This window comes from Leptonychotes weddellii, chromosome 4, assembly GCF_054177405.1.
Source record: "Leptonychotes weddellii isolate Sample4059 chromosome 4, ASM5417740v2, whole genome shotgun sequence".
In the NCBI taxonomy this organism is placed as follows: domain Eukaryota; kingdom Metazoa; phylum Chordata; class Mammalia; order Carnivora; family Phocidae; genus Leptonychotes; species Leptonychotes weddellii.
The window spans coordinates 164,327,661-164,353,531 of NC_138372.1; the positions used below are offsets into that span (position 1 = coordinate 164,327,661).

The 25,871-nt window shown below is 49.0% G+C and overlaps 1 protein-coding gene across 1 annotated transcript in view; it reads right to left on the reverse strand.

The window, feature by feature from the left end:
* The window catches only part of ZFAT (zinc finger and AT-hook domain containing), a 180,864-nt gene that overhangs the window by 125,429 nt on the left and 29,564 nt on the right, over positions 1-25,871 (reverse strand). Inside the window, exons 3-5 of the mRNA XM_081817145.1 lie at positions 13,433-13,687; positions 11,939-12,018; positions 10,758-11,063 (exon numbers count right to left, since the gene is read on the reverse strand). Coding sequence (XP_081673271.1) covers positions 10,758-11,063; positions 11,939-12,018; positions 13,433-13,687 — 641 coding nt within the window. The remainder of the gene's footprint in view (positions 1-10,757; positions 11,064-11,938; positions 12,019-13,432; positions 13,688-25,871) is intronic.

The following is a 25,871-nucleotide window of genomic DNA, read 5'->3' on the forward strand; positions in this document are numbered from 1 at the left end:
CCCCCCCCCCCAACACGTCTATAACCGGGCCTGGTGCAGATGCTCACAGACACGTGTGCACGCCACAGTGCTGAGACCCACCCCCCCAACACGTCTATAACCGGGCCTGGTGCCCGCATATGCAGGGAGGCGCTCTGACTATAAAACCAGGGGCGGGCTTGCTTCCGGAGCAGAGACCAAACATTTGTTCCATTCTAAGGGTAATGAGCAAAAATCCAGAGCCCTCAGTGTTCTAGCAAATTCCCTCGAGGTCCCCCCCATTCTTCCTCCAGCTGCCTGTGAGGCTCCCACAGGAGCTCCACTGCCCTTGGGCTTCCCCCTCCCCCCCGCCCCGGGTTTGGCCACTGGAGGCAGCAGCAGGACATGGGGCGGGGGCGCTCCAGCCCCAGGCTCCCTCCCTGCTGCCTCATCTGAGGTTGCTTCATCCCCTGCCACAGGCTGGTCCATGGAGCTCTGGAGACCACTCTCCCCACTGCCCTTATACCCAGGGTGTTAACACCACCTCACGACCCCACTGTCCACAATGTCCCACAGGACCTAAACCTTTAATAAAGGATCCCTTTACTACGCCCTCAAGTTGCCAGTTCAAGCATGCCATCTGCTTCCTGCCCACATCCACGATCCTTTCGATCCCCCTCGATGGCTCCTCTTTCCAACCTCCATCTCACCGGCAGGTAGCACAAGCCACACTCCCAAGCCCCAAGACCAGGGGACTCTATCCCAGCTTCCTCTCCTGTCACCTCCCTGCCTGACTTACCATCACTGCCTGTCCTCCTCCCCCTTATAGGCAGCTTCCTGCTCTCCCCATCCCTCCGGATGCTCAGCAGCAGGGTCCTCAGGAACCTCCACCCAGTGGATGCCCCATCCACTTGTGCCCTCATCTGCAGATGGCCCCAAGGCTAGGGCTCCGGTCCAGCCCTCTTGCCGGCTCCACAGCCTGATAGATAATATCCCTTTGCACACCCGGAGTCCACCAAACTCCACACACGACCAGAAGTAACAAGTCCTCTCTTCCCCAAACCTGCTTCTCCTTTGGGTTCTCCAGATTGACAGGGCCCATCCTCCACCCTAGCACCCAAGCCAAAACCAAGACCACCTCCCACCGGCTCCCTCTGGCTTCCCACCCATTCCAACCTCTGCCCAGGCCCTGGCAATCACACCTCCACCACAGCTCTGGAATACGTCCACTTCTTTCCACTCCCAAGGCTACTGCTGAATTCAGATACTGTAGACCCTCAAAAGGACCACTGCCCCAGCCCCCCTGCACCATGTCCCACTGACCGCATGAGGCTGGGGGGCTCCTCTGAGCCTTGAGGAATGCTGATGCCTCTGCCAGGGCTGGCACTCCCCTCCCCATCCCCTCTTCCCCTACCTTACCTCCACCTCCACCCCTACTCCTCGGAAGACGAGGCCCACGTGGCCTTCCGAGCTCAGCCCGGGCCCTCCCTGACCACCACCCTGCCCTCCCAGGCTGCTTCCACAGCAACTTCCCTGAGCCCCCTTCAGACCCTGTTGGGACCTAAACAGGTGCTCCTCGCGCTTACCTCAAAGCGCTAGTATCATGTTCTGCCCAGACCACGAAGCTCGGAGCAACTCTGCCATAGGAACTGGTTTACCTGCCATCACATCGCCAACAACCACCACGCGCCCGGTACACAGACAGCGCCTACTCACTCAGCGCTTCTCATGAATCATGAGTGACCCACAGCAGAGGTCAGAAAGATACCCATTTTTCTCAGCCCCTGACCACACACCACACACCCCCCGCTTAACTCTGCTGAGCTTCTCTGACCTTACAAAGAAAAACTAAGCCCCTCTGATACAAGATCTCCTTGTTCCTTGCTCACCATCCCCCCTGCCCTAGAGGCGTTCCTTTGGGAGGGACACTGTTCCATTTTCCAACCCCACACGCTTAGCAGTGGGATCCGTGTCTGCGTTCGTATCCTTGAGTTCCCCACAGGACTTCACAGAGTCCCCTACAGATAATAACACTCAAACCAGGCAGATTGACTTGGCAAAGGGCAGGTGAAGAGTTCAGTGTACATGCAATCATACATTTGAAGAAATTAGCTCATATGCACTCATTTATAATTAACACTGCACTAATATTCTCAAGTACCTATTCTAAATTGCCCAAGAACTAATTAAATCTCACAACACCCCAGAGAGTAAAGTGTTATCAGCCACATTAATAAAAAGCTCAGAACAGTTGTCAGAACAGCAGACTGATAAGGGATTATATTCTGAGACTCCGGCACCAATTCACTCCACACTGCTAAGACAGCAGTTTCTGGAACTTATTAGCCCACGATCACTCCATCGGACCTGCTGAATACGCATCACTCCTGCTTTTGCTCATCCCCTGAGGCTTTCCCACAGATTCCCGGCTGTCTTGCTCTGAAGGAAAGCCAGGCAAGCACCTGCTTCCAACAGTGCCCCCACGGAGAGACAGCCATGAAAAGACGCACAGGACAGGCACGAGGCCTTTGTCTTCCACGTGACCCCTGTTCTCGCTACAGGATCGCACCTGCAGGCTTGTGCCCCAACCGTCGGAAAGGAAATGCCTCTCTCACCTCCTGTCCACACACACAAATGCCGTCATCCTTACACATGGAGCTCAGGCCCCCTCCTCAGGAAGCCCTCCAGGATGTAATGTGGTCCTCTCCTGCCCCTCTGCACGGGTTTGGCCCTTCTGCCATCGTCCATTATCTATTCACCTCCCTGTTCCTCTTTTCAGACACTCAGCTGCTCAAGGGAAGAGACTCGTCGTACTCAACTCTGATCCCCAAAGTCTGGCTTGGTGCCCAACAACAGCACAAGCCCAGGAATCAGGAGGAAAAAAGAGAAGAGAATCCGCCTGCTGTGGGGATCTCAGCCCTCGGCTTCAGCCGGCCTCCTTGGCAGCTCACAAACACCAGGCATAAAAGCTTTGGGCCGTGGGCCATGGCCACCCATCCCATTACTTCTTAGCAATCAGGAGTTTTCACGGGAGAGAGAGTACTCCTTTTCAAATGGGGGCCACAAGGCATGGCAGCTCCCTGTCTTGGGAAAAAGCATTCATTAGAGTGACAGCCCACGGTGCCACGGCCTCCATCACATACCCTATCAAGGTCCTCCACGCCAGGACTCAGCAGGCAGCCCAATGAACTGCACACAGCAAGATGCACTGGAAGAAGAGACTTCCCCAACGCAGTCCCAGACAGCCTGCATGGCCCTCGCTGCCCTCCAAGATGCTGAACAAGGAAGTCCTCATTCAGAAGTCCTGCCATACAGTCCTGCTGAGGTGGGATCTTGTCAGTCCCCAAACCCCCCCCCACCCCACCGCTGCTACAGAGAAAGGCTCTGAGTACCCCTGGTTACCCGAGAGACACAGCAAGTCAGGAGCAAGAGATCGGGGTGCACAGGGCCAACTCTACTTCTGACTTCTGTGTCTCACACCAGGACACTTCGTCCCCAACAGGACTGGAGGTTTTAATTCAGGGGACTCTGGGGGCGAGTAGGAGGCCCAGCATCCCAGAAGACAGCCAGGGCTTGAGCTCATAAGTCTAAGGGATTCGGGTAATGGCCAGCTGGCCTGGAAAAACTTCCTTCCCGTGGCAGAGCCTCTTTCGCTTCATCTGTAGTGAGATGGCAGCCCCAGCCTGGCATCCGGCAGGAAGATCAGAAGAGACACTCCGCACCCTGGTAGCAGCTCCCACAGCTGGGCGCGCACTAAGAGGACACATCAGCCTCACCGTGGCGTCCAGCCGGGGCCGGTGAGCACCACGGTCCTGCTGACCTGGGTCTAGGATTCCTCAGACCCATGGATATTCTGGACGAGCTTGCCTCTGGAAATTCTGCGAGCACATAAACAGACATCTGTAAAACTTAGCGGCCTGATTCGTACCCATCTCTGGGGCCCCCTAGAGCTCCCCATGGGCTCCCGGCTATAGGCCCCACACTTTCTTCCCTCCCTAAGGAACTCTGATCACATATCCTGTTATCATCCATCTGAACTTCAAGTATCAGAAGCCAGTGGAGTAATGAAGGTCGCGCACAGGTATTTTCACTGGGCAGACGTTTACCTGCTGCCTCCATGGGTAGGGGCTGGCCCTGGAGAGAGTGGGCTGGCTGGCTGGCTCAGGGAGTGCAGGGGGCTAAGAGAAAGCTGCGTGCCTCAAAGGAGTCAGGAGACAAGTGGGCACAAGCATGCAGAGCAATGGCCCAGATAGCAGTCCAGTCTCAGGGCAGGGGCAGGCAGGCCACAGGAGGATGCTCAATAGGAAAGCGACAGGTCACCTTTGCATTCAACACCACTCTGTGAAGAGGGGGCCTAGGGGGCCAGTTGAGAAGTGGAGTGACCACTCCCAGGGCTGTGGCTAAAAATGCCTGGGAGTGATGAGAAAGCTAGACCTGGGGCAGGGAGGAAGGTCAGTGAGGAGACCGGGCACCCCAGAAGGGCTCAGGGGGCAAAAGCCAGCAGGGCTTGGTGACTGTTCATTTAGTCTGGGATGAGATCAAAGTTGGAATTAAGGGTGACTCATGTTTCTATCTCCGATGACTGAGAAGCACCAGCAAGTGAGAAGTAACTTTCATAATCAACCATCTAATACAGGTGGGAAAAAAGGGACGAAATCCAAAATGTAAAGAACACAGAGTCCGGAAATGACCATGAGCAGCTGTGGATGGCCAGATAGCAACATGTACAGGGACCTCAGCCATGTCATCTGCCCCATACCACAGAGAAATGCACGGGGAAGTTAGAAAAACTAACCTTGAGTTTGCTGCCCGTTAGACTCTGCGTAGCCCTGGTTTCTGCTCTAGAGGACTCGTGCATTTACTGCACTTTGTGTGCCACCAGGCACTGTTCTAAACACTGGAAACAGAGAAGAGAAATGAGATACCCACACAAAGTGCCTTACACACTCTGTGCCAAATCCATAAAGCAGCAGAGTCTGGCTCTAGATTTTGGCAAAGAAAGGAGAGATACAAGTGATTCTATGCCATATGCAGGGCACCAGGCCCTGGGGATCCTGCCTGCTGAGCTATCAGCGTATGGGGAGACAGACACATAGACCGACGCTCTTAACGGGGAGACACACATGGCATGGGGTGAGCAGCCTGGGCTGCTGGGAGGCAGAGGCCAAGAACAAGGACGCACACACCAAGCCAGCCTGCAAAGGGAATGAGGCCAGGAGCTGCAGGTGAGTGGGAATCTGCTGGCACACGAGAGGGCCCCAGGGCTCAGGGGCTGTGGATGAGTGTGGCTATTCAGAGGACAGAAGGAAGCAGGTCTTCCCAGGCAAAGGGAACAACGTACAAGAGAGAAAGAGCACAGAGTCCTGGGGCCTGCGGAAGTTTGTCACGGAGATGCAAGTGGGCAACAGGGGCGGGGTGCAGGGCAGGGGGAGCAGCTGTCAGGTATATACATAAACGACCTAGCAGGTTCGGGAGGGGCTCCGACTGTGAACAGGGGCAGGCATGCCGGCCTGTTCCCGGGGGGAGGGGTGGGACGAGCCGCACCCTGGAGAGATGGTTCCAATGGCAGAGACAGCCAGAGCTCACGCACCCAGGGCCTGAAACACCCCACAGCTATCTGGGAAGGAAACAGAATTCCTCTTTGCCTTTCTGACAGCAGCCTTGTGAATTTTATATTTTACGTATGTTTTACAATGTCTATAATAACATATTCTTACAGCAAATGTGTATTTGAGCCAAAATGCCTGAGCTCCCATCGCAGGCCCACCACTTACTATGGTGTAACAGTGGACAGGATGCTTGTCTCAGTTTCCTAATCTGCAAAATGGGGACAAAACCAATAACTACCTCACGGGCTTTTTATGAAGAAGAAATAAATTAGTATTTGTAAGATATACAGAATAGTGGTAGGCCTACAGTAAGGACTCTAAGATGGTTTTTAAATTTTAAAAATGCAACTTATTAGTAAGTTGAGTACTAAATGATACATACTAAATGAGTATGTATCAGGGACGTGTTTGCAAATCACTGGTATAGAGAGAGCGTGGGTCGGAGCAGAAGGGCAGACCAGAACTGTCACAAGAAGAGATGACGGGGTCTGACCCATATGAAACGGAGCTGGCGTGGAGAAAAAGTCAACTGGCCATGGTAAGTGACCAATATCACAGGTGAGGGATAGGACATATGGATGGTGGGGCCAGTCACCAAGTTGGAATGGGGGGAGGGGGCGTTTACAAGGAGCTAGACACTAAGCACAGCACCGAACATGCCGCATAGCTTACGCTGCCTATGAGTACGCAGCACCCGAACTGATCGCGAGCTCAGGAGAGGGTCTGGCCAAGGAGGACGTCTGCAGGCCACAGAGCACAGCTGGGGGTGGCTCCAAGGAAGTGGACAAGAGCCAGGCAGCAGTCACTAGCGGCCATCAGCAGACATCTCCAGTTCTCCCCCTCCCTGGCGCACGGCAGGGTTGCACCTTCTAGCCCCCTGAAGTCAGTGGGGCCGTGACTTCAGCTCTGGCCAGTGAAATACATGGTCGGAAATGACAGGGTCACTTCGAGGCTGATGGGAAACCATCCAGGACTGTCCCCTCTTCTTGCACACTGACCAGCCACAGTCAGGGTGGTGGCTGCTCTGTCTGGGACCCCGAGTGAGCACAGCCCCCGAGGACCTGCAGTGGGTGTGCAGTCCAAAGGAGAACGCAGCCTGGTTGTGTCAGGGCCACCGCCATGTGGGAGAGGCTTGCTCTAAGGACGTGACCTGGCCTACACTGACTGACAGACTCAGGGACAGTGACGTGATGAGCAGAAGAACAGAAGCTCACAAAGCGGGGAGGGGCAGCTGAAGAGGGAGGAGGGAGTTAGGAGCACGAGGTGTCTCAGGGAGGGGACATGAACGTGCCAGGACACGTGCCTACACTCCCCGGCAGGCTGGAGGCCGAGTATGCATGGGGACCACTGCGCTGCCTGACCTCCAGGCTTCCGTGCACTTGACTGGTCTGGTAAACAGTGAAACTGAGGTTTACAGACAGCAAAAGCAGTCTTCCCTCATGACACAGCTCTCCACGGAGAAAGGTGGTCTATTCAGAGACTGATAACTGCCTTTCCTTCACACCTGCAAATTTTCAAACACAGCTCACCCCAAACCGTTTTCAATCATAGTAGCTCTTACCAAATCAGCTGTTTTGCTAACACAAATACAGAAGGCACTTGAAATATTGTTGTAAAAAAAATCTCCATGAACATTATAGGTGCATCTTAGGTAGATCTTAGAATGCCTCGTCTTCTTTAGGACAGATTCAACAAGAATAAGAGCCAATTTTTGCAACTCTCCTTGCCAAAACTGACCCCAGAAATAACAAGCTTGGGAAGGTTCAGAAGTCACTTTTATAAAGTTGACATATTGATTTCTATAGGCTGCAAACGGTTTTTTCAGAAACACCAGCTGTTCCACATAATGGCACAAAAAAATCTTTTCCTGGTTTCTTTTACTATTCAAATGCAGAATAAAATAAATAAATGTTGAACACATATCAAAAGTATTATTTTAACTTGCCAGGGTTCAGCGTTGGGAAAGGCTTATGTTGTTTCCTTTTAATTGTTTTAACAAGCTAGAGAGTCAAGGTCAATTGTTTGAAATGTCACAAAACCGCTCTTTACCGCCCATGTATTAAAACAATTATGCAAGAATTTTCCAAATTGTAATGTTGTGCTTGGCAAACTGGGAAGTGTGGAGCGACTGCAGAGACAGCGGCCACAAGGCAATTGGGCACAAGGTCATTTCTGCATATTTTAGAGGCTTCCACAGGGCCCAGAAAGGGAAAAACGCTCAGAGTTTCTACCTTTCCATTTCCTATCTGTTAAAGTCCTTTTTTTTTTTTTTTAAAGCTTTTTTTATTTTTTATTTTTTATTTGAGAGAGAGAGAGAGAAACAGCATGAGAGGGGATAGGGTCAGAGGGAGAAGCAGGCTCCCCCCCAAGCCGGGAGCCCAATGTGGGACTCGATCCCGGGACTCCGGGATCATGACCTGAGCCGAAGGCAGTCGCCTAACCAACTGAGCCACCCAGGCGCCCACTGTTAAAGTCCTTTTAAGGTCATTCAAATCAGTGGGATACGCGGCCATTTTCTCTACAGCTTATTACTGGAGGCAGCTGATAATCTTATTAGACAGAGCTGCTCCCGTCTGCCATTTCGGGAGACACCGCCTCACGAGCTACAGAGTAAAAATAAACATCGGAGCCACGCAGGGCGGGACCTTCGTTTCTTGTAAGGTTAGCAAAAAAGCTGGCAGAAGTACACGGGAATGAATAAAATCTACATCCATGAGGCGGAAATGAGACTGGTCTGAAGGCACAGCGGGGCTGGCCATGGGGCGGGAGGCAGGTGTGGGGCTGCACGCACCCCAACCCTACCTGGGGTGAGACTCTGGATTATCCATACTCTGGATAATCACCACCTCTGGACTTCAACTTCCTTGACTGTAAAACTATGAAAGTGAGCCTGAAAAGGGGGTTTTCTCAGCCAATCTTAAAAGGTCACATACCATGCGATTCAATGGATACAAGATTTTTGAAATGACCCAATTACAGAGTTGGAGAACAGACCTCTGGTTGCCGAGGGTGGGGGTGGGGCGATTCTGCAGCAGGAGCACGTGTCCCCCGCGTGATGTGACACGGAGCTGCACACACGCGTGTCACCATCCGTGCTGGGTTCTGATGTCGTGCTGCACAGCTACGAACGATGCACCCCTTGGGGGAAACAGGGATAGGGGCCCCAGACTCCTCTACACAATCCTCGCGACTTCCTGTGAATCTGTAATTATTTTCAAAATATGAAGTTTTACTTTTTAAAGGGTTTTCCTTAGACTTTGGGCCAGACCCTTATTATTTTCTCTGCGGACCCTAGGACTTGAAATAGTTTATCTCCCAAATTGCATTTATTAAGGTAACTCCCTTGCCCGTGTTTACCGACAGAACTATCTTACTTTATGAGTCTCACAAAACCATGATTTCCGGATGGAGCAAAGACACGGGTAGTAAACGGAACCATACAAATCACAGAGGAATAGATGGAAGCATGTATTTTATTATTTGGGGCACAGCTAAGTGTTCTCAGCTATGGCGAAAAGGGCAAGAAATCTAAAAGGAACGTTCGACGGGAGTGACAAGACAGATACTTAAGACTCAGTGAAGTGCAAAAGGAAACAAAGTAAGGCTACAGATGAAATGAAAAGACAAATGATAAACTGTGGAAAATACTTTCTGTACAGTGACCCAAAGGTGCAGTAAAGGGCACAGGCGGACACCCCGAATTACACACAGAACACAGATCCCCAGTAACTCCGTAACCAGAGGGTCTGCTCATGACCACACAGACGCCAATTCAAGTAATGAAAAGAAATCGCTGCCAGAAGGGCCTGGCAGGGCTGAGGACTGACAGAGCGCAGGATGAAGAGGACCAGGGCAGGTAGGAGCCGGTGTCGGGGAAGTAACCGACAGATGCTGTCTGCAGGCAGCCTGGAAACGTGCGGGCGTGTCAAAATATAATATATGCTCTTATCAGCCCAGCAATTACATGACTAGGTATTTACCTAAAATAATAATAGCATGAGCGTAAATATAATAATAAAATTAAAATGCAGGCTTAAGACCAGTCACCTGAGAGGTGGTTTGTGTTTTTTTGTTTTTTTTTTTTGTATCAGGGAGAAAAATTAAAAGCAATCGTGAATGTCAATCGACTGGAAACTGATGAAGGAAAATGCACGGCCTGTGCATATGGTGAAATGCAGGGTGGCCTTTAAAAATGACAATAATCTACATTTACTGATTGTTTGGGGTCAGGAAGCAGAGCACAGCTGCTGAACTGCAGTAGGTTCAGAACCCAGCCCCACTGCTTACAGGCTGTGTGATCTCAGCAAGCTCCTGAACCTCTCTGTGCCTCAGTTTCCTCTTCTGTAAAGTGGGAAAACACCAGTGTCTACTTCTTAGAGCTGCATAGCTACATACAGCACTCAGTCACTATTGCTGTGACTTAAATGAGCTAACAGCCGTAAGATGGTGATATCCAGAAAGTGCGATGGAACAGCTTGTTAAATAAAAAATACTGACATGAAAACTTTATCGGCCACATTAGTGAGTGAAACAAGATCACAGAACATGATGCATGACCCCATTTCTAAAAAACATACATGTACATAGAACTGAGCAGGCTCTTTCTTCTTTCTTATACAGTGAGTCGATACACCTAGGCAGTGAGATTCTGGATTATTGTTACTTTCTTCTTAGTATTTTCTGTATCATCTCAGGTATTAAAAAGAAAAAAAATGTCAATATCCAATAGGCACTCTCAGACACTTTTGGAATCTGAATTGGCTTGAGCTTTCAGGGTGGGGGAAACTTGACATTATGTAATATACTTTCTGACCCAGGGGTTATACTTCTGGGAGTTACTTCTACAAAAATAACAGTGGAAGTCTACAAATACACATGTACGTGGGTATGTATACACACCCACACACACACACACACATACACACATATATGCATACAGAAGCATTTATTAAAGCAATACTCACAACAGCAAAAGACTGGAAATAACTTAAATTTCATCAACTGCAAACAGTAAGACAGAAAAATAATGCCATAGAGCTAAATGGAAAGATCCTTTTGTTGAGAGTCTTGAATGCCCAGGAGCAGACTTTGTACTTTACTCTGAAGGGGAGACACTGAAAAACTTTGTTTCAGGAAGAAAACCCTGAGGGCAGTGCAGAACATCCATAGATCTGAGTGAACGTCTCAGGCTGCATCCAAGTTAGATCCAGGTCTGACCTCTGGAGGAAGAAGCAGCGGGAATGTTTTGCAAAAGAGATCCCTGATTTCCAACCGTAACTGTAAAAAAGCCCAGGAGTCTCCCACAGGGAGTCTGATGGGATAAATCATGTGAAGGCACAAAAACAAAACAGATCCGCAAGAAGACAGCACTGAATGAGCAGGATAATTCGGATTCTCGGGACTCAGGCAGGTACACACGGAGCAGCTCTGAAGGCTACAGCTGGCGCCTCTGATTAAAATGCAACCACCACGGGGAATGCAGCTGGTGCAGCCGCTCTGGAAAACAGCACGGAGGTTCCTCAAAAAGTTAAAAAATAGAACTACCCTATGATCTGGTAATCACACTGCTGGGTATTTACTCAAAAAATACAAAAACACTAATTCAAAGGGATACATGCAGCCCTATGTTTACAGCAGCATTATTTACAATAGCCAAACTACGGAATCAACCCAATCGTCCATGGACAGATGACCGGATAAAGAAGGGGTGGTCTATGTATACAATGGAATATTACTCAGCCATCAAAAAGAACAAACTCCTGCCATTTGCAATGACATGGATGGAGCTACAGAGTATTATGCTAAGTGAAGTTAAGTCTGAGAAAGACAAACACCATATGATCTCACTCGCATGTGGAACTTAAGACACAAAACAAAGGGGAAAAAAGAGAAAAAACAAACAGAAGCAGACCCTTAACTCTAGAGAACACAGTGATGGTGACCAGAGGGGAGGTGGATGGGGGATAGGGGAACTAGGTGATGGGGATGAAGGAAGGCACTTGTGATGAGCACCGGGTGAGGTATGGATTTGCTGAATCACTGTATTGCACATCTGAAACTAATATCACACTGTTAACTATACTGGGATTAAAGTAAAAAACTTAATAAACAAACAAAATGCAACCACCATTAACTATCTGCGTGAGAAGAAGAGAGTAGGGGGTGTGCCTGGCGTGGGGGGCAACTCCATAATCTAGAGCCAGTGGTTGACACATCCACCAGAAATTAGCACTTTAGGGGCAGGGAGGTATGTCCTAGTCCTTCTTCCCTCAACCATCTCACTTTTAAAAGTATCTTAATTTGCCAAAAGGGCATCGGGCTCTGAGGCCACGGCACTCCCTACCTACGTGTCTCACACAGCAATGACTCACGCTCTGCCATGGGACAGCTGCCTTCTCGCTGACTTCTCTCGTCTGAATGCTCGTCCACGATGCGCATTCGCCCATGCAGCCTAGAAAGGGTTCACGTAGTCACCTTGAGAGCAGTTCTTCAAAGGAAAGAACAACATTTCATATTTTCTACAGTTTGCACAGATGTTGGCAATGAGCCTTGGCCACCAACCTAGATGTCTGGTAAGTATCAGGTGATGAGTTGCTCAATTATCCCCCCAATCTGTGCGAGGATTTTGCACACCAATGGTCTTGCTTCACCGCTGGGAGGTATTTATCGTAAAGAACTTGAGAATGGAGGTTCAAAGGCTAGGTCCCCTTGCTAACTGAAGGACCCTGGACTAATGACCTGACTTCCCAGGGTCTAACTATCCTTATCTATAAAACCGGAAGGAGGACAACAGTACTGTTTCCATACCGCTGCGAGGAAAGTGACAGCTAACACTGATTTGTTGAGTGCTTTTCATACGCAGGTGCCCTTCTGAGCACTTTATAAGTCCTGCCTTATTTAATCCTCAAAGCAACCAGATGAGATAGTGCTGGGTTTTATTCCCATTTTACAGATGAGGAAACGGAGGCAGAAGGAAGCTGGTAACGGCTGGAGCAGCTGCAATTCAAACCCAGGAAGCCATATCCCAAAGCCTGTGTTTTAACCAGAACGGTCTCCCACGTGACGTCCTGAGCCCAGCACAAAGCACAGTAAGAACTTCAACTGTCGGGCCGTCTGAGCACTTCACCAGTGGCACGAGAACCAGACGACAGCAGAGCCCACAGCAGAGGCCCTCCCCTCTCCAGGACAGTGGTGCTACTTTATTCCCCCAAGAAGGTCGCCCAGGAGACGCGCTCTGCCACGGTGACGTCACTCCCCGCTCACCTGTGCACCCCCTTCAGCCTCTTTTAGAAGCGGCTGCAGAGCTGAAGCCTAGCCAGGATCATATGTGGAAGAAGCACCAATATTCCATTTGCTTCCAGGATGCCCGCCACAACCTAGCCCTCGGCCTCCGCTGGCTCATCAAGGTCCCTCATGGGGGCGCTGAGCATCCTAACGTCCGCACTTGTGCTCACACAGCCCCGTCCGCCCACGGAGACGTCCTCCCTCTGCTAATCCCAGGGCCACCCGAACCGCGACACCAGGTTCCCTCCTGACTCCCCATTGCCGAGGGCTTATTCCCTGCTCACATTCTGTGCTGTCCAACCCTCCTGTCCCCCCCAGAACGTAAGCTCACGTCTCACCCTCTCTGCAAACCCCAGAGGCCCACAGCGGCACTCCCGTGACTCACGCTCTGTGGGCACCACCTATCACACGACACCCTCAATTCAGAGATGACTTACGGTCAAAATGAGGAACTTTTCCAGAGAGGTGAGACTTGTGTAACAATGCTCTCTTTCCCCATAGTAACTGACCCAGCAAAGCCTGCCGTCGGTACTTACGTGTCTTCCTAGGAAACGGACGCACTCGGCCCTCAGGCATCATACCTGCTTCTCCCTCCTCCTCGTCCAAATTCAGCACGATGATGCAGATGTGCTTCCTCAGCTGGCGCGGGTTGGAGAACTTTCGACAGCACTTGCTGCATTCCAAGCTGCTGGGAGCCAGGCCGCTGCCCTCCTCGGGGGCCAGCAGGCTGTCCTCGCTCGGACCCACGGCACTTTCTACCAGCAGCTCCTCCTCGGGGCTGGGCTTCTTCGTGGAGCCCTTGGGCCTGCCTCTCTTCCTCTTCATGACAGAAAACTCTACCAAGGAAACAAGAGGGCACGGGGTAGTTACACGCGGCGACAGTGCCGGGCACGCGCCCAACTTCCAAATGTGCGAATGTGTTCAGTTTCACATTTTATGAAAAACGGAAAGTCTGAAGCAGTTGCAGAAATTAACAGCTACAAGCAGTATCTTTAGTGCTCGTGTTGCTGCATCTACATGCTATCATGTTACCGATTTCCTAATATGCTGATTTAAAAATACCCGTTTGATAAGAACCCTTGCACATCTTCTCTCATAAAGTGGGGATGATTCTAAACTGTGACCGGCAGCCCCTGGGTTCACAAATCAGACCCCTAGTGAACCACTGACTCCACTTACACCCCGTTCTCAGAAAGTGCTTAAGGACTTCTTCACAAAGGATTCGCAAAGGGCTGCTTCGCTTTTCATGCTCTTAATGAGCTACACAACTATTCAGATTATTTCAAGGCATCATAATTATTACAGCCAAATAGTTCTGATAAAACAGAGAAAAAATAATTACAATCTAAGTCTACCAATTATAGGACTAAAGACAGTAGCAGTATTTTTCGAGTTTCCTAGTGGCCTAGTGAGTTCAACGGCGTGCTCAGAGCTGCTCTAAAGCAAGTTTCAAATCATTTTTCAACTTGTATTTCTTCTTAATTAGCACTCATTTTTAAAGCATTCATCTCCAGAATGAAGGTGGGAATTAAGACGGGTGAGCAGGGTTGGGGAGCATCGTGCTGTTGTGTGTGTGAAGGTGGAGTGGCGTGGTCTCAGATGACGTGACCTGACAGGTACCCCAAGACACTGCAAGGAGAAAGCCAGCACCGTCTGGCTGATAGCCCGTGTTAGCGGCCTGTCTGCTGAGGTACCGCATTTCAGCAGTCCTCCAAATCTGAGCAGCAGAGGAGAAGAAGGGGTCTTGGGTTCCAGCACCATCCTGGGAAAATGGTCACATACAGAATGATGATGTCTTCAGGGCTCCTCCCTGCTCTCTCTAAGGCTACCGGTCCGCACAGGAAAGCATCATGCACGCTGCCCACTGCTACTCCCATGAGGACCCTTTCAGTAGATCGTTGTGCTCCCAAATCAGACAGGGAGACCAGAGGAGAGAGGAAGGCAGGAAGGTTCTGGAGCAGAGTCTGAAGGGAAAGAGTGGCGTGACAATGTGGGGTCTGGACAAAGGAGCCTGCTTTGATGCGGGGTCCCCAAGAACTCAGGGAGATCATGCACCAGAATGGGGGAAGAGGTGGGGGGCTTGCAGGGGCAGAGTTCCTGCAGAGGTGCAGGGCCAAGGGGGGGGTGGTCAACAATGACCGAGAGAGCCAAACCAGAGCCCTCCTGTGCCAGGGCAGCCAGCACAGTGCAGTGACTGGCTCCCCGCTGTCGAGGGGCGTGCTGGAGATGGGGTGTGGGAACAGGGGAGGGAAAGGTACTTAACAACAGGAAGGCAGAAGAGACCAGATGAGACGAACAAGGGCACAAGACTCTTGGATCCCACTGCCTGCACCAGATTTTACAGGAGAAAACAACAGCTGTGTAGACCCAAGGCCCAGCCGACAGCTACGGGAGGCTGGGGCGGATGGCAAGGAGAGGAATGTACAGAGTAAGGACAAACGGCTGACCTCACAGTCATTGAGACTTCTCTCCTGTTACTCTGCACAACGGCATGTACTTGCGCAAATTACTGAAGCAGCAACGGCATGTACTTGCGCAAATTACTGAAGCAGCAATGAGGAGCGGAGGAGCAGAATCAGTGGTGAGGCCCTCAGACACCTGCCGCACGTCACGTCGGCTGAGCTGCAGAAACAGGTTATGGAAGTCCGTGGCCCGGGCCCAACTTCCGAGAAGGCCTCTGCATCCTACTGGGCAGATCAGCCTTCCTCCTCTGAAAGGCTCCAAGGATGCAGGTGTGGTGAAGGAGGAACCTTACCCAGAGCGGTCTGGCCTCTGCCCTCAGCTACCAGGGGAGACCTCTAGGGCCCCAGAAGGTCCTGCCTGATAGGAATGCCTGTTTGCGTGGGGGCTGGGTCCACCGACAGTCGAACAACGTGATTTATGACGGGGCTCTTCGACAAGTCAGAGCAGTTCTGACCTCTGGAGGAACCAGAGAACAGAGGTATTCATCTGAACCCACGGGAGGAGCGAGGGACTAAAGGCCAGCCCTGTGGGCAGTGTGTCATCGAGCTGGACACCGAAGGCTGGGGTGAGCATCCCTGATTGGGAATACTCGAGTCCTGTCACATAATATATCAGGAAGAAGGCAAGAGCATCCAGGACTCCACGGAGGGAGAAAGAGACCAAAAGCTCCACATCTAGAACCCTCCCAATCCCAGACTTGACCCATGCATCTCTCCCTCTGGCCGGTTCTGACCTCTCCACTTTTTGTATAAAATGGTAATCGTAAGTATAGTGCTTTTCTGAGTTCTGTGAATCATTCTAGCAAATTACAGAACTGGAGGGAGTCATTGGGGTCCCCCAAATTTGCAGCTAGCTGCTTCGAGTAAGGGTGGCCCCGGGGACTCCCAAGCTTGTGGCTGGGGTCAGCAGTCTTGCGGTCAACTGTGCCCCGAACCTGGGGTTCAGCACACACAGCAAGACACCCAGTGTTCTCTCCTCGGAGATGTGCCAGAGGGTGCGCGACTCTGCCGCAGTGAGTCTCTCTCCCCGCAGACGGGAGACACCCTGCAGGCAGAGCCCTAGTCCTGACTCTCTGTTACGCCCAGCACCTAACCTGGTATCCTGCACAGCGGGCAGGTACGTTAAACTGGCGAGCCGTGCGCAATCTGGCTGTCAAGGAAGAAACACAAAATCAGCCCTGAAAGCTTTGGAAATTCTCTAACACGACAGTGACAAAACTAATCTTACATCTTGCTACATCCATAATGCAGATGCTCAAGATCAATTAGTTAGCGAAAAATGAAATATTCGTAAATGACCTTGGAATAATTTAAAAGCGCGGAAAACGAGTTGCTGCCGTCAACTACAAACACAAACATTTCACAGAACTGCTGAGGATTCTGGAACTGGGCAAGGGAAATCTTGTAACCTCTCAATCAAAACCCTGGAATGGGCTTGCCTTCCGTTCCCCTTCCTCCTCCGTGAATTCCCTGGTTCCGTCTGTCCGGGAACTCTGATTTGTCCTAAAGACATCTGCCCACTAAACCCCCTCTCCGTTCTTTGCCACCCAGATCCCTACACATGGCCCCCAGACCACAGCCTCCTGCTCTGGTCCTCCTCGTGTCTCACTACCTCGCTCTAGAACATTCCATCGTTCACAACATTCAGACCCGGCTTTCTAGGTCCTTCCTCACATGGCTCAACATGCACACGCATGCACAGCTGTGCTCTCAAATGCTCAGCAATGTTCCAGACCTCCCTAAATTCGCACAGATAATCCCAGTCTTTTTATGTACCTGTACTGCTCCCCACCGTCTATGCCCACCTCCTGCACCCCAGTCAGACCCCAGGCCCCCCTTCAAACCATCAGGTCCTCCTCCACAAGGCCCTCTTTCCCCACCTGTTACACACCCTGAGGGTGAATTCCCAGAGCCCAAGGATGGCAAACAGAGCTGGAGATGCAGGAGACATTTAGTAAGTAAATACACGTGGTTTGATGGCAGGAAAAGAAGCCATTTCCTGCGTCCACAGTTTCCAAAAGGAAGAAAGAGGCGAGCCACCACGCAACCTTTGAGCCCTGCCCCGACGCCATAGTTTGGGGACAACTTCCTCACAGTCAGAGAATAGTCCTTGCAGATCCAAGGCCAAAACTGGCAAGGGACATGAAGAATCAGCCAAAGGTTTTTTAATTCAATCAAAAGACAACATGAGCACCATGAAAAAAATAGCTCCAGGTGACTAAAAATCTAATAACATAAGCCCTTCATTTGTACATCCCTGAAGTGCGCAAGGCCCTTTCCCAGTTCTTATCTCATTTTACCCCCATAAGAACCTTCAGAGATGGATGCTGCAAATGTAATTTCCTCAACAGGAAAGGAAATAAGGGACTCGAAGGTTCAAAAGGGTTGGCATGTTTTCCAGAAGCTACTGCTGAGCTCACAGAGCCAGGATCCGGGTTTCCCTCTCCCCTGCCCGGCTCTTCCCGCTGGGCCATGTGGCCCTCAGGTCGGCTCTGGACACGTGGAAAGAGGCAGTACTGCAGTGCAGAGAACACCAGCTGCAAGACCAGGAGACCAGACGTCCCGAGTTAAATCCGCCCCCCGTGAGCTGCCGTCTCTCGTATGAAAAAGAAACACAGAGCTGTCTGTTTTATAGTCCCTATCATTAAAAGCCATCCATTAAAATGCTAAGCATAGTACTTAGAAGGTGATCAATAAATGGCAACTGCTTATTATTATGGCCATCCTCATTAAAACTCTTGACTTGGACGATCTCCCTGAAGCAACTATTACCTTCCCAACCGGTCGCCCGCCACACCATGTGATTCCTGACTGCACACCTGCTCTTTTCCTTACAGCACTCCTCCCGTGATTTCTTCACTTTGAAGTTTCTCACACACCAAGAAAGCCAACACGGATTTAGGGGCATCCACATTTCATGATGCTGGAGACCAGGGATAAAGCCAGCATCCTCACTCTGCAGCTCAATCCAGTCACACCAACTCGAGGATTTAGGCAAATCCCGAAACTCTAACACTGTTGGGCCTGACAGTCAATCTCCCTGACATTTACTTCCAACGAGCCCAGGAAGCCAAGGGAAGACAATGAATTATTCATCAGAAACGAGGGAGAGCGGGCCTTTGAGGTTTATGGGGAATGCAGGATCCCCTCCACGGGACAGACGGCAGCTAGCCCCATAACACGGGGCACCAGCGAGGCTGAAGGCACCCACACCTGCTCCCCGTGGAGGTACCAGCAACAAGGTGGAAACATCCCGCAAACAAAAGCAACAGCGAGGAAGTAGCGAGCACATACAGTGCAGGCGCCCTGCGAAGCGCTTCACGGGCACTTCCCCATCCAAACTCGGCAGGAAGCATCAGTATTACTCCCACTGTAGGGAAGAAGACGCTGAGGTTGGAGAAGATAAATCAAGTGGACCCCAGCCACAGAAAACTAAGTGGCAGAGCTAGGCTTTGAACCCACCATTTGCCTCAGAGCGGGTGAACTTCACATTTATGTCCGTTCAGTTAATTTCAGAGCACAGAAATAATACAATCTGACCTCTTCTCTACACTCTGCAGGAAAATGACAACAGTGTCACGGAGCTACAAGCCTCAGTGATCGACTCTTGAACCAGACAACAGATGCATGAAACAGAAGTGGGGGGCTACGAAGTGCATGCTGCGCATACCACATACTAAGGCATCACGTATTAACATGTATTTATCTTATTACCTTTCCAAAAAACAAGGCCGGCATCTTACGTCCCTTTGCAGATGACAAAAGCCATTTGCCGATGCCACCAGCAGGGCCTCCACAGGTGTGGTGTAGGCGGAGCCCTTCGCGAGGCGCCACGGAGGGCAGGTGGGGGCTGATACCTGGGCCACGCTCCACGAGCCAGGCTGAGCACTGGGCACCGGCTGCGTCCGCCCTGACCATGTTTTCTGCTCATTCACCCAGAAAGAAAGCCTGTTACTAACTCACCAGCCCAGAATGGGGGCACCTCTTTGTAACCCACACAAAAGCACCCTGTGTACCAGCCCCAGCCGTGGCAATCACAGGACAGCTCCAGGCCTGGAATAGGAGTCTCCCTGAGTCCGGGATGGGTGCTCTTTAACTAGCCCTACGCTGCTACCGGAGCAGATTAGAGACTCGGGTTTCAGTGGTTTCTGGAACACTGAGTACAGCAATGCCTGTGTACACTCAGACTGACCTGGTCGTGGTAGCTGTCCAGGAGAGACAACACAGAGATTTAAACTTAGACACCAATTTCCACCCTCAGACTAGACTCTGTGACCTCCTCTTTAGCACCCCATCCTTGACCCCAGAGAAGTGCTTTCCCCGCTGCCCTGCATCACTGCCTCTGCCTACCAGCCACCCGGCAGCCAGGAGGCGGAGGCATCAGGAAGAACGCCCCATGCGCCCTGCGCTCGCAGCACCTGGCAGAGCGCCCAAGCATCTGACAGGTGCATGGTGACTGAATAAAGAGGGGGGGTGCGAGGGAAGGCAGAGATAAAAGGAGAAGAGTTCCTATGGAAGGTCTGAAAGGGAAAGAAGATGGAAGACCCCGTGAGTTTCAGCTCCAGCAGGCCCCCGTCCCAGCCGCCATCGGGAGGAACGAATGTGCACACGCGCCCTCACACACCACTCACACCCAAACACACACCCACGCACATTCTCAGACACAACCACACACACACATTTTTTCTTGGACCGCAGCCAGAGACCTGATGGGGAAGAGAGGAGAAAATGAAAGGTTCTTAGGCAGACCACTTCCTACATGAGCAAAAAAGATTAAAAGGCTATAAAATAAACCAAAGGATTTAGGAACCTGCATGTTATAAAGGGAGACCAAAATAATAAATCAATTACTACCCAGTTAAAGGTTTAATTAAACCATTTCAAGTATCTCTCAACTTAAAATGAATTGTGAAGGTTAAACCTGAATAGAAATCATTAGAGAGAAACTAAGCTTCTGGAAGCCTCAAATTTTATGGACTCGCACAAAGAGAAAAAGGAGGACTTAGGAGTTCTTAATGAAAGACTTTTGAAGAAATGTTCTCATATTAAGAGTCTGAGTTTAATTAAAGTCTTAAATACTTTTTAAATTAAACTGTACAGGCAACTAATCTTCCAGTATACACACACACACACACACACAGAGGAAATGTGTTCAAGAAAAATTTAAGTCAAAAGTAAATTAGTTAATAAAGGAAAATAATTTTTAAAGTAGCCTGGCAGTAAGAATCTGATTACACCCAGAGCAGTACAAGAGCAGGCAATGCTGTTGGAGCAGCTGGGCCCAGACCCCACTCTCCCACCTACTAACCAGGCGACCGTGAGCGGGTGGCTGTAAGGCCTCCAGTCTCTGAGCCACATATTCCTCAATCATAAAACCTGGGCACCACCAAGGAAACGGAAGACACGGACAGCACTAGAAACCAGCAAAACCTAACACTTATCTATGAGGATGTGCACGACCAACAGCAGACTATAAGTTCTTCTCAACTGCACGTGGAACATTCTCCAAGAATAAACCACATGTTAGGCCATAAATCGAGTCTCAATAAACGTGTAAGGGCTCAAATACATACATACAAAGTATGTGGGCTGAAATTAGAAATAAACAACTTCTTTAAAAAAAAAAAAAAAACCCAATTAAGAAATGGGCAGAGGACCTGAACAGACATTTTTCCAAAGAAGACATGCAGATGGCCAACAGACACATGAAAAGATGCTCAACATCACTCATCATCAGGGAAATGCAAACCAAAACTACAGTGAGATACCACCTCATACCTGTCAGAAGAGCTATTATTAAAAAGATAGGAAATAGCAAATGTTGGCGAGGACGCGGAGAAAGGGGAACCCTCTTACACTGCTGGCAAGAATGCAAGTTGGTGCAGCCCCTCTGGAGAACAGTATGGAGGCTTCTCAAACAATTAAAACAATTAAAAATAGAACTACCCTACAATCCAGAAATTCTACTTCTAGGTATTGAAGAAAACGAAAACACTAATTTGAAAAGATATACGCACATCTTCGTTCATTGCAACATTATTTACAATAGCCAAGATACGGAAGCAGCCTGTGTGTCCACCGACAGATGAATGGGAAAAAAAGATGTTTTGTATGTGTACACACACACACACACACACACACTGGAATATTTCTTAGCCATAAAAAATAATGAAATCTTGCCATTTGCGACAGCACAGATAAACCTAGGGGTATTATGCTAAGTAAAGTAAGTGTGAAAGAGAAAGATAAATACCATATGATTTCACTTACATATGGAATCTAAAACAAAACAGAACAGAAACAAACTCGTTGTTACAAAGTTCAAACTGGTGGTTGCCAGAGGGAGAGGGATGGGGGATGGGTGAAATACATGAAGGGGATTAAGAGGTATAAACTTGCAGTTACAATATAACTAAGTCATGGGGATGAAAAGTACAGCATAGAAGGGGCACCTGGGTGGCTCGGTCAGTCAAGCATCTGCCTTCAGTTTGGGTTGTGATCCCAGGATGGGATGAAGCCCCACATGGGGCTCCCTGCTCAGTGGGGAGTCTGCTTCTCCCTCTCCCTCTGCCCCTCCCCCTGCTCTTGCTCTCGCTTCTGCTCTCTCTAATGAATAAATTTTAAAAATCTTTAAAAAAAAAAGTACAGCATAGGAAAGATAATCAATAATACTGTAATAACTTCAGTGACAGACGGTGACTAGGGCCATCATGGTGATCATCTCATAATGTATAATATCGAAACACTGTTTTATATACCCTGACTAATGTAATCATGTATGCCAATCAAAATTTAATTTTAAAAAAGAAAGAACAGAAAGAAATTTGTGAAACTCAAAAATACATGGAAATTAAATGACGCTCTGAAATAACGAATAGGTCAAAAAGGATATCATCAGGGAAATTAGGAAATAATGCTGAGATGATCAAAAGGAAAACACGACATACAAACATTTGTGGGATTCAGTGAGAGCAGGTTCACAAGGCTGTAAATGCCTGTGTGAGACACAGAAAGATCTCCAATCAGTAGCCTATTCTTCCAACCCAAGAAACCAGAGAAAACAGAAGCAAACCAAATGCTCAGCAAGCAGAAGGACAAAAAGTAAAAATTAAACAGAAAAACAAAAGATAAAAATAAAAAAACTGACAAACTTTTAGCTAAACTCACCAAGAAAAAAGAGGTAAGACTCAAATAGCTAAAATCAAGAATGAAAGATGGAACATTACTGCTCATCTTACAAAAAAAACTTTTTTTTAATTCTCAGGGATACTATGAATAAGTAATTATATGCCAAAAAATCAGAGAACTTTGATGAAATAGAAAATTTCCACATACCACTGAAAGGAATTCAAGAAGCAACAGAAAATATTCATATACCTGTTGGAAGCAAAGAAACTGAATCGGTAATCCAGAAACTTCCCACCCAAAGCCCAGAACTAAAGGGCTTCACCGGTGAATTCTATCAAACATTTAAGAAGAAATAACACCAACACTTCAAAGATCTTCCAAAAAACAGAGGAGGAAGGGACACGTCCCAACTCATTCTGGGAGGCCATTATTACCCTGATTCTAAAACCAAAGACATCAGAGAAATGACCCTACATAAGATCTCTGAATACAAACGCAAATTTCTTCATCAATGTCCTAGGCAAACCAGCTCCAGCAGCACATGAAAAAGGATTATGCAATATGACCAAGTGGAATGTATCCCAGGAACGTAAGAGTGGTTCAGGGTATGAAAATCCATCCACATAAATCACCGTATTCATGCAATGAGGGGGAGAAAGAACACACGGTCACCCCCACTGAGTGATGGACCATGGCTGCAGGGCAGGTTCAGTAGGGAGACGGGCCTGGTGGGCTGGCTATCCGGGAGACGAAGAGGAGGATGGGTCTCAAGGAAGAGGGGGCCCTGATGGCCTCCTGAGCAGACAGCCGTACCTTTCACTAACATCGGTAACAAGGGCAAGGGTAGAAGTCAGCATACAAGTATCAGAAACCACTGACGCACAGGATTCCAGGAGGAGATCTATCTGTTCTCTTATCATTTGCTCATTATTTATAAATGAAATGAAAAATTCAAATTATTTCATCTCATTCACATTTCATTTTAGTTGGAAGAAAAATCTTAATAAGCAAAGCTGAATAAAAACAGAATTAAAACTTTGTAACCACCTTTCTCAAAGTTCTCGACCCATTAATCCATGTGACTTCTGTCTGCCATATGAATTTTACAAAAGAGATTATCCCCTCTTCTGAGTTTATAGATGCTCAACCCCAGAGGCAACATTCAAAGTTCCTGACCAAAGCTCTGGTTCCATCTGTCCGTTAAGCCACACTCTTTGGAAAGCCGATGTATCTTAACCACTCAGCCGTGTGGAATGTGGATGTCATTGGGAGTCCTTCAGGGAGGTCTCGACGGATGAGCCTTACTCACCCACCCCCCCCAGACTGGGTGGCAGAGGGTGAGGTGTCTGAACTGTGAGGGCCCTGGCATTAGGCAGATTCTTTTTTTTTTTTCCAGCTTTACTAAGGCATGACTGACAAACCAAAATTCTATATATTTAGTTTATACAATATGCTTTTTTAAGGTACACAAGATGATTTAATATACATGTACACTGTGAAATGTTCACCACAGTCAACAATAGCAACCATTTTTTTCTTTTGGTGAGAACACTTACGATCTACTCTGTCAGCAACTTCAAGTACGTAATACAGTATTGTTAACTAGAAGCCCCATACTGTATATTAGATCCCCAGAACGTATTCAGCTCAAAGTCTGTACCTCTTGACTACCATCTCCCCATTCCCCCGACTGCCTGGCAACCACCGTTCTACTCTTTGGTTCTATGAATTCAGCTATTTTAGATTCTACATATATGTGAGATCATACAGATTTGTCTTTCTGTGTCTAGCTTATTTCACTTAGGATAATGTCTTCCAGATTCTCCCATGTTGCAAATGGCAGGATTTCCTCCTTTGGCATGGCTGAATAATATTCCTCTGTGTGTGTGTGTGTGTGTGTGTGTGTGTGTGTGTGAGAGAGAGAGAGAGAGAGAGACTTTCTGTATCCATTCTGTATCCATTCATCTGCTGAAACTTAGGTTATCTATTGTGAATAAAGTTGGGAAGAACATGGGGGTGTGGATATCTCTCCACGATATTAATTTCATTTCCTTTGGATATATTTCCAGAAATGAGATTGCTGGATCATGGTATTATTCGATAGATTATCAAAGATAATTCTATCTCTACTTTTCTGAGGAACCTCCATCCTGTTTTCCACAGTGGCTACACCAGTTTGCATTCCTGCCAACAGGGCACAAGGGTCCCTTTTCTCTACATCCTCGCCAACACTTATTATCTCGTCTTCCTGAGGACACAGCCATTCCCAACAGGTGCGAGGTGAGAGCTCACTGCAGTTTTGACTTGCATTTCCCTGATGGTTAGTGACACTGAGCATCTTGTCATGCACCTGTTGGTTATCTGTATGCCTTCTTTGGGAAAATGTCTGTTCAGGTCTTTTGCCCATTTTTAATCAGGCAACTGGTCGATTCTTAATGCCCAGTTGGCCTCCCTCCCCCTCCTTTTCCCCAAAGGAAAGAGACTCAAATGTGCACTACTGGTTGAAATGTGATTACTGTCACTTCCCACCTCAGACTTGCTTTCTTGAAGCGGGGAGAGGACAGATGCATTCACGAGGTCCGTGACAGGGCTGAAACGCCGTGGACCCACCACACCGGGCTGCTAGGGAGGAAGACACGAATACTCCTGCTTCTCCTCATTCGCCACCACTGGTTTCAAGGGCTGGGTTTTCTTGGTTTCATCTCACGCCACCAACAGTAACCAGCAGAACTCCTCAACAACTTAATCCTGTCAGGTGTATTTCTCTGAGCTCCCTGGGAATGGCCAGAGGGACTCATTAACCAAAACATTTTTTGTCTGGAGTCTCTCCTTGTTAACGATGTCAGACAGATGATCAATAAGCCAGCCTGGTTAGAAATGCCAGTCTGAATATTCCCAGGAAAGAGCAAGCGGTTATCGGTGTGGCTAATGAATCCTGTGATGGAACAGACTATCCTTCTGCACAGGAGACTGGCTGTTGTCCCTCATCATATAAAAATAGTTTTCTGGGGGCTTTTTAAACTGCTGTTTGCAGCCATGCCTCCTCTACTTCATATTTTCTTTGTCTGTGGGGACCTAATTACAGTGTCTTGACGGTTTCTCTAAGCCAGCCACCTGCCGCATCGGATGCCATTCAGCGGGAGATGCCTGGACACTGCACACAAGATGGATCTCACTCCGCACACTGCCTGCAAACCCGAAGGATTCCATGCAAATCAAAGCTTCGCCGCTGGAATCCTTATTCCAGGTTTACACGCTCGGTTCAGAAATGCTGTGTCTCAGGTTGTATATTCTTTCACATTAATCACGTCTGTTATAATAGCTTCCCTTTACTGTCTTCTGTGCGGGCGTCATCCGGTGCCACAGGTAATATCCCCTGGCTTCATCCCCAGCGCCCACCTGTGACAGGCATATTTATCTTCATTTGTCA